This window comes from Ornithorhynchus anatinus, chromosome 15, assembly GCF_004115215.2.
Source record: "Ornithorhynchus anatinus isolate Pmale09 chromosome 15, mOrnAna1.pri.v4, whole genome shotgun sequence".
NCBI classification, from domain to species: Eukaryota; Metazoa; Chordata; class Mammalia; order Monotremata; family Ornithorhynchidae; genus Ornithorhynchus; species Ornithorhynchus anatinus.
The window spans coordinates 11,515,689-11,525,311 of NC_041742.1; the positions used below are offsets into that span (position 1 = coordinate 11,515,689).

A 9,623-nucleotide genomic window follows, 5' to 3' on the forward strand; every position below is an offset into this window, starting at 1 on the left:
TCCCAGCTCCGGGGCAACAAGAGGGGGAGGCTGAGTGTTTCCAGATGTCCCAGAGAGTGCCAGAGTGGATTAATGCTCAGGGAGTCACAAACATACACACACACAAACACACTAATCACTCCCTGAGGGAAGGGAGAGGTGAGGAAAGCAGATGTTAAATGCTGCCTCAACCGTGTCCTGCCAGAGTCTGACTGCCCACGAGCTGCCCTTCCAGCCAGCAGGACCAATGGATTAGGGGTGAGTAGGATAAGGCTGTCTCTCCGTCAGTGTTATTTCAGGTTTTCCATAGGAATTCTGCAGCTTTGGACTGCAACTCCGGAGAAGAAACCAGGGCTGGTACCCTTGAAGAACCTTCTCCCAGGGTTCCCACTTTCCCATATCCAGAACCTTTGGAGGAGAAGCCCCTCAGTATTAGACTGGATGCCCTCCTGGCCAAGGTCTAGGGAAAAAAAAAATCAGTTTCAATCTTGATACGTAGAAGGCAAAATGTTGTCATACAGATGGGCATTACAAGTTCAGAAGAGCTCCCAGTTAACCCTCAGATGTCGGTTGGCTGGGAGGCCTGGGGCCAAGACAGGTGGTTACAAAGTGCTTTTCTCCCTGTGCCCCACGGTTCCCCCTCCCTCCTGCAGCTGTGCTTTTCCACATAGCAGGGCTGCGTGACCATGGCCTGGGAGAACCTGGTCCTTGTCCCTTCAGAACCTGATCCTTGTCTCCTCTCAGACATACTCCAGGACAACTCTGACTGAACATCGATTCCAGCTCCCACAGAAACAGGAGAGGGAGTGGGCAGATGTGTCAGGGTTGCAGAGATCTTCTCTTCAGCCCAGGGGGCCACATTGGAGGTGGAGGCAGCAGAGAACAATCACTCAACCTATCTGACTGGATTACTGCATCAGCCTCCTTTCTGACCTTCCAACCTCCTGTCTCTCCCCACTTCAATTCATACTTCACTCTGCTGCCCAGATTATCCTTCTACAGAAACATTCAGGGCATGCCCCCCCCCCCCCAAAATCTCCAGTGGTTGTCTATCAACCTCTGGATCAAACAAAAACTCCTCACTATTGGCTTCAGAGCTCTCCATCCCCTTGCCCCTTTTTACTTCTCCTCCCTTCTCGTCTACATCCCAGTCCTCACATTCCACTCCTCTGGTGCTAACCTTCTCACAGTGCCTTGATCTTGCCTGTCTCTCCGCCGACCCCTGGCTCACATCCTACCTCTGGCCTGGAGCACCCTCCCTCCTGAAATCCACCAATCACTCTTCCCCCCTTCAAAGTCCTACTGAAGGCACACCTCCTCCAAAAGGCCTTCCCACACTAAGTCCCCTCTTCCTCAGCTCCCCCGTCCTTCTGTGTCACCTCAACTCACTCCCTTTTCTCTTCCTCTACCCACCCCACAGCACTTACGCATATAAGTATATATCTATAATTCTATTTATTTATACCGATGGCTGTTTACTTGTTTTAATATCTGTATCTCCCCCACCCTCCAGATTGCGAACCTGTTGTGTGCAGAGATTGTCTCTTTCTATTGCTGTATTGTACTTTCCAGGAGTTTAGTACAGTGCTTTGCACATGGTAATTGCTCAATAAGTATGATTGAATGAATGAATGAACAGAGCAATAAACCCTAATGTGCTGTCTCTTCTCCAGTTTCCTGGGTGTTTCCACCTCTCTCTCCTATCTGAGCACCAGCCTTTCACTCTATCATCCTTTCATGCTCCAAACATCTCCACTCTGCCCTCCATCACTTGTCTATTCCTTCCCTGGAGAAGCAGTATTGTGTAATGGATAAAGTCCTGGCTTAGGAGTCAAAGGTTCATGAGTTCTGATCCTGGCTCTGCCACTTCTCTGCTCTGCGACACTGAGCAAGTGACTTTACTTGTCTGGGACTCAGTTACCTCATCTGTACAATGGGGATTGAGACAGTGAGCCCTATGGACTGTGCCCAACCCGATTTGCTCATATCCATCCCCGTCCTTAATACAGTGCCTGGCACATAGTAAGAGCTTAACAAATACTACAGTTATTATTATTATTGTTATAATTCCCTCACTGTTGTTCTTAAGTAACAGAATCAACTGAGCCCATCCCCCTTTGCCATACAACCCAGTGAGTGTGATAATGCCACATCTCAGACCTGTGCCTTTCTCTTAGAGCGCCGTGCAGAGAGGGAGAGTCTAGCAGGGGCATCGTCACCAAAGGGGTAGTGCAGTGGAGGAAGGGTCTTTCCTCTAGCATTAAAGTCCCAATTGTGGCCAGGGCACGATTGGCCTCATGGGAAACTGAGCATGCATGGCTTAGTGGAGAGGGCCCAGGCCTGGGAGTCAGAAGGACCTGGGTTCTCAACCATGGCTCCACCACATGTCTGCTGTGTGACCTTGGGCAAGGCACTGCACTTCTCTGGGCCTCAATTTTCTCATTTGTAAAATGGGGATTAAGAGTGTGAGCCCCATGTGGGACAGGGACTGTGTCCAACCTGGTCAACTTGCTTGTACCCTGGAGTTTAGAATGGTGCTTGGCAAAAGTAAGCACTTAAAAAGTACCATAATTAATTAATTATTGTTATGCTCAGAGTGCTCTCTGTGACCTGACAATACTGTCCAGTGGCTGTGTTTTGTGCTTAACCGTCCACATCCCACAAGCCACAAAGGATGGATGGAGCCTACACAGCTGCAAGGAAATCTCCCAACTCTCCGGAGAGGAGGAACTAGATAAGTTTATATCAGCCTGATCGGCTTATATTAACCTGATCAGCTTATATAAACTCCAGAACTTAGTTCAGAACCTGGAGCATAGTAAGCTCTTAACAAGTATCATAAAGGAAAAATTAAATTTAAAAAATATTAACTGGCAGTTCTCACTGGTGGGGCTAGTTGGGCTTTGGGACTAGAGCTCAGATATCAGTCCCTCTGACCATAGTGGATTGACAGAGGGCATTGATTGGGACACAGATTCGGGGATGGATGTCCAAGAGAGAAATGGTTTCACTGTTTCTCTAAGGGCCTTTGGAACTGGATTGGAGAGAGAGCAGTGGGGTGGTCAGATGCTTTGTCTGACCCAGGATGTCATTGCAGGATAGTGGAGTGGACAGAGCACGGGCCTGAGAGTCAGAAGGTCATGGGTTCTAATCCCAGCTTTGCCAATTGTCTGCTGTGGAACCTTGTGTAAGTCACTTCACTTCTCTGGGCCTAAGTTATCTCATCTGTAAAAGGGGATTGAGACTGTGATCTTCACTTAGGACAAGCACTATGTCCAAACCAGTTTGCTTTTTATCCATCTCAGCGTTTAGTATAGTGCCTGACACATTTTAAGCCTAAGAAATACCACATTTATCATTATTGAGCTGCAGAACAGCTGCACCAGAACAGGAGTGGCAGTGTTGGAACCATATTGGATCTCAAATACTGCTTTGAAGTCATCAAAAGTGCAGAAACCACCTTGGCCATTTCAGTCATGCTGTTTCAGGGATCTGTTCTTCATGGGGCTCATGAGCATGGCCAGAAGCTACATGGTGTTTGTCCTGCACAGACACCACCAGCAGGTCCAGCACCTCCACGAGCCGGACTACTCCCCCAGGGCAATGCCCGAGGTCAGAGCAGCCAAGAAAGTCATTGCTCTGGTCATCCTCTACATCCTTCTTTCTCTCTCTCTCTCTCTCTCTCGGTCTCTATCTATATACATATATATATATATATGTATATATATATATATATATTCCAAGCGCTTAGTACAGTGCTCTGCACATAGTAAGAGCTCAATAAATACTACTGAATGAATATAGACACTTTAAAAAATGTCCTACCCCTCTTGCTGTAAATATCGCTGTGGATTTCTTTCCTGTTGTTTTTCAGGTCTTACTGTTTAATTGTCATCCATCTGTAGGTTATCCCTTCTCTCTTTCCTGATTCTGAGACTGTGAGCTCCTTGAGAGCCAGGAACTGCTTATTTTTCACCTGTGCAATTTTCCAAGACACTTCATACAAGTGTCTTAGCATTCTGTTAAGGGCTAAATTAAAACCTTTTCTATGACTACTTCAAATACGATGATGACTAAATGCTCTCTCTCTCTATATCTCACTCTCTCCATCTCCTGCTTTACACTCCTCTTCCTCTACAACTCCCCTTCTCCACATTATTCTATAAGTTATTGCCACCGGTTTTAACTGAATATTGAAGCCAATGAATTCCACTGAATTCTCTTTTGGGATGGTGATTCTCTTGCAATTCGGCCTTGGGCTATTGGTGAACGTCTTCCTCCTCCTGTTCTATATCCGTGTGGTCTCCATCAGCCACAAGCCCAGCCACTCTGACCTGATCCTGGCCCAGCTGGCCTTGGCTAATACCATCATCCTCCTCACCAGTGGAGTCTTAGAGACCTTATCAGCTTGGGGGCTAAAAAATTTTCTGGACGATGTTGGCTGTAAAATACTCATGTACCTCTACCGAGTAGCCCGGGGTCTTGCCATTTGCACCACCTGCCTCCTGAGCATGTTCCAGGCTGTCACCATCAGTCCCAGCACCTTCCGTTGGGCAGGAATCAAAGCCAAATTGCCCAAGTGCATCCTCCCCTCCTGTGCCCTCTCCTGGGTCATCAATCTGCTCATAGAATTGAATGCACCGATATACATGAGAAGCCCCCAGAACAACAGTGGCAATGTTCAAACCATATTGGATCTCAAATACTGCATCAAAGTCATCGAAAGTGCAGAAACCAACTTCGCCATTACAGTCATGCTCTCTTTTCGGGATCTGTTCTTCGTGGGGCTCATGAGCGCGGCCAGCAGCTACATGGTGTTTGTCCTGTACAGACACCACCAGCAGGTCCAGCACCTCCACGAGCCCGGACACTTCCCCAGGGTGATGCCTGAAGTCAGAGCAGCCAAGAGAGTCATCGCTCTGGTCTCCCTCTACGTCCTTCTATATGGAAGGCAGACCATCATGCTGAGCATTTTAGTCAACATGAAAGAAAAGTCACCTCTGCTCGTGAAGAGCCACCTGGTATTTCAACTCACCTTCTCCACCGTCAGTTCATTCTTGATCATTCACAGTGACAGAAGAATAAGGACATTCTGGACAAGGCAATCAACTGCCCCCAACCCAGATCCCTCTTAGGCTTCTAAGGTAGTTGCCTGCCCTCCCGTGGGTCCCACTGGTGACCAGACAGCCTGATTTGGGCAGCCTTGTTCAGATGCTGGGGTATCTGTTCTGAGTCCCCCATGGGCTAGGGGAGACCAATTAAGGGTGATGATGACGGTGGTTTCCCTCCTTTAAAATCCTTCTCTGCCCTCAAGGGAGCCCTGCACCTGGCCACCTCTGCCCATTCCCCATAAAAGTTCTGGGGTAGCTGTGAGACAATGCAGGTTGGTGGCATTTGTTAAGCGCTTAGTACATGCCAGGTACTAACCACAGGAGCGGCTACAAGCAAATCATGTTGGATACAGTCCCTATCCCACTTGAGGCTCACAGTCTTAATCCCCATTTCACAGATGAGGTAACTGAGGCACAGAAAAGTGAAGTGACTTGCCCAAGGTCACCCAGCAGACAAGCAGAGGAGTCAGGATTAGAACCCAGGTCCTTCTGACTCCCAGGCCCATGTTTTATCAACTAGGCCACGCTGCTTCTCTGTTGCCACTGCCCAGGTCTGGCCAGCTGAACTTCATGTGCCCTTTCTGTGGTGATCCCTATCCAGAATGCTGTTGAGTCTGGGCCCCTGATGGCCCTGGACCTAATGAAAAGATCATGGACCTTGGATTCAGTAGTCCTAGGTTCTAATCTTCGGCCTGCCACTTGCCTCTTGTGTGACTTTGGGCAAGCCATTGAACTTCTCTGTGCTCCATTTTCATCTTCTGGCAAAGGGGGATTCAATATGTGTTCTCTGTCCTTCTTTCACTGTCCACATTGAATGGAGATTGTACCGCATCTGATTATCTCATATCTCCTCCAGTGCTCAGTCCAGGGCTTGGCACAGAGTAAAACTCAACAATTATCATTATCATTGTTATTGTTATTATTGCTGTTACTACTATTATTGTTATCGATACTGCCTGAAAAGTGCAGGGTTTTTGATTATCAATAAATTCTTTCATGGAATGTGTCTTGTGCCTTCTCCAGTGTGAGTTAACAGCTGTACATATTATCAGTTCCTGTGATTTGCTTCATAGTCTGCCTTCCTGGCTAGAGTGTGAGCTCCTTGAGGAACCGGGATCATGCCTATGAATCCTGTTGTATTCACCCAAACACTTACTACAGTGTTCTGCACAAAGCAAGTTATCAGCCAATACCACTAGAAGATTGGTTTCTTGAGGGCAGGGATTGTGTTTCCTATCCCTCTTGTACTCACCCAAATGCACACAGTAAACACTCTATAAATAAGGCTGACAGATTGGTATTTGCTGAGCATCTACTCTGTAAAATGCTGTACTAAACATTTATAAATATATATATATATAAGTGGTTTGATTTCATCTATCTCACTGATGATCTCTCGCCCACTTCCTGCATCTGGCCTATGCTATTGATGTCTGTCTAAGAAGCAGTGTGGTTCAGTGGAAAGAGCACGGGATTGGGAGTCAGAGATCATGGGTTCTTATTCCGGCTCCTCTGTCAGTTGTGTGACTTTGGGCAAGTCACTTCACTTCTCTGTGCCTCAGTGATCTCATCTGTAAAATAGGGATTAAGATTGTGAGTCCCATGTGGGAAAAACTGATTACCTTGTATCTACCCCAGCGTTTAGAACAGTGCTCAGCACATAGTGAGTGCTTAACAAATACCAACATTATTATTATTATTGTTGTTTTGTTTTGTTGTCTGTCTCCCCACTTCCAGACTGTGAGCTGTTGCCAAATTGTACTTTTCAAGTGCTTAGTACATTGCTTTGCCCAGAGTAAGTGCTCAATAAATACGACTGAATGAATGAACGCCCTCCCTCTCCATATCTGATAGACAAATACTCTCCCCACCTTCAAAACCTTATTGAAGGCACATATTCTCCAAGAGGCCTTCCCTTACTAAACCTTCATTTCTTTTTCTCCTACTCTCTTCTGCATCACCCTGACTTGCTCCCTTTATTCATTCTCCCTCCTACCTTAACACCACCTATGTACATATCCATAATTTTATTTATATTAAAGTGGGTCTCCTCCTCTAGACTATAACATCATTGTTGGCAAGGAATGTGTCTGTTATACTGTTATATTGTACTCTCCTAAACACTTAATACATTGCTCTGCACACAGTAAGTGCGCAATAACCATGATCAGTTGATTATTAAATCATTATTTTCTGTCCTCAAAAACCAAACAATCTAATAGGGGAGAGAGTCAGACAGACTGATGTAGATATTTAGAACAAGTAGTGTTATAAATATCGTTTTCTATGTGACTTTGGGCAAATCACTTTACTTCTCTGTGCCCCACTTTCCTCATCTATAAAAATGGGCATTAAATTACAACCTGTTCTACCTCCTATTTAGGACTGTAAGCCCCATGTGGAACAGGGACTGCGTCCGACCTGATCATCTGGTACCTACTCTTTAGTGTTTAGCACACAGTCAGCATTTAACACATAACACAATTACTTTATTCTCATCTCTGAGACCTCCGCGGTGTGGCAGCCACCACCATGCCCTCACTCATTTGGTAAATTGGATAGAAATCCAGGTTTTCTGCCTCCCAGTTCAGGGCTCTTTCCATTAAACCACCCCACTTCCCTACTGACTCTAGAGAAGCAGAGGGGCTCAGTGGAAAAAGCGGGGAGTCAGAGGTTACAGGTTCTAATCCCGGCTCTCCCGCTAGTCAGCTGTGTGACCTTGGGTAAGTCACTTAACTTCTCTGTGCCTTAGTTACCTCATCTGGAAAATGGGGATTAAAAGTGTGAGCCTCACCTTGTATCACGTGATCAGCTTGTATCCCGCAGTGCTTAGAACAGTACTTTGCACACAGTAAGCGCTTAACAAATACCACAACTTATTTATTTTTATTTTGATGGACTCTCCCAAGAGCGCAATAAATCCAGCTGATTGATTGAATTCCAAGATTGGTGATGCTCTTTGGCTCCCTTTAGCCTGTATCTCACTGCCCCCTTGTGGTATCACGGGGTATTGCCTAGGACGCTGTAAGGTGCAGCTGTTCCCCATCACCATCTCCATGGAAACACCCAGAAACGGGAAGGGGAAGATAATGATAATAATAATGTTGGTATTTGTTAAGCGCTTACTATGTGCCAAGCACTGTTCTAAGCGCTGGGGTAGATACAAGGTAATCAGGTTGTCCCACTTAGGGTTTGCAATCTTCATCCCAATTTTACAGATGAGGTAACTGAGGCACAGAGAAGTGAAATGACTTACCCAAGGTCACACAGCTGACAAGTGGCGGAGCCGGGATTAGAACCCATGATCTCTGACTCCTAAACCGGGGTCTTTCCACTGAGCCATGCTAGATTCCCCTCCCGCGCCCCTTCTCCCTGGAAAAGCCCAGGGGTGGGGTACAGAAAATAACCTCAGCCCAGCACCGGGACCCGATCCGGGCTTCGGACCTGGATTCCAATCTGCCGCATGTCTGCTGTGTGACCTTGGGCCAGTCACTTAACTTGTCTGGGCCTCAGTTTCCTCATCTGTAAAAATGGGGACTGAGTGTGACCCCTTGTGGGACAGGGATTGTGTCCAGTCTGATTGACTTGTATCTACTGCAGCGCTTAGAACAGTGTTTTGGGGAGCTTGAAGCCTGGGCCTGGCAGTGACCTCATTAAGGGGGGGAGGGTGGGCACGAGGAAACATTAGCCACCCTTGGTCAGTCCATACGTCCTAAGGGAGAAGTCGACTGGGCATCCTGCGGGCTCAATCCAGCACCACCCCTGCCCCTTGCCCCATCCCACCCCTCTGCCTGGAGTGCGGGAGTGAGTGGCCACTGAGTAGAAGCCTCTGGCAACCTAGAGAAAACACAGAAGTTGACAGGACCCACTACCTGTCACTATGGGTCAGACCGAAACTGCAAGTCCATCCCAGGAAGTAGTGAATCAGCCCTGGCCCTGGGGTGGGAAGGGGGTTTCACCCAAGAGACCTTCTGGGAGATATTTAGCTGGAGTGGGAGAGGAGAAGGGGCTGCATTGCGGCCTCCCAGAGGGATACTTTCCACATCCAGGGGGATCTGGAACTCTGGGAGCCCCAATCCCTGACCCCAACCCCGACCCCGGCCCAGCTCCTATATGGGCAGTGATGTTCCTGGTCAGACCTGGCTCTTCCCCCACGATGGGGGTCCCTTCCCTGGGAGACCAGGGTGGGCATCCCCAGGGAAGCAATTGGGGGTAGGGATGTCATGTCAACATTTGTTTCCTCCTATCTCCAGCACAAGGAGGAAATCCCTAGTTGTGCTATTGGAGAACCCTGACTTCTGGTGATCCCCCTCCCAGCCACTCAAGGCCTTGACCCCTCTACCTTTCCCGACCTCCTTCCCCAACCCCTGCTATCTCCACAGACAGTCTGAATTACCCCCTTTTTCTTAGTGTTTTGTCCTTGCTTAGCTCTCACCCTCCAACTGAGTGTGGTGGGATAGATGTGGGAGCTCTGAGCCACCTTAATAATAATACTAGTATTTGTGAAATGATTACTATGTGTCAAGCACTATT

General features: G+C 47.6%; 1 protein-coding gene and 1 pseudogene across 1 annotated transcript; both read left to right on the plus strand.

Annotated features, from left to right (window-relative positions):
- ORNANAV1R-PS3436 (vomeronasal 1 receptor ornAnaV1R-ps3436 pseudogene) lies at positions 3,343-3,663 on the plus strand (annotated as a pseudogene).
- Positions 4,182-5,114, plus strand: ORNANAV1R3150 (vomeronasal 1 receptor ornAnaV1R3150). The gene has a single exon (NM_001253542.1). It carries the CDS (start codon positions 4,182-4,184, stop codon positions 5,112-5,114), a length of 933 nt encoding a protein of 310 aa, NP_001240471.1.
- Positions 5,115-9,623: the final 4,509 nt, after the last annotated feature.

Excerpts from the sequence above, each read along its gene's own strand:
- ORNANAV1R3150 (NM_001253542.1), top strand. The coding sequence starts at position 4,182 with ATGAATTCCACTGAATTCTCTTTTGGGATGGTGATTCTCTTGCAATTC.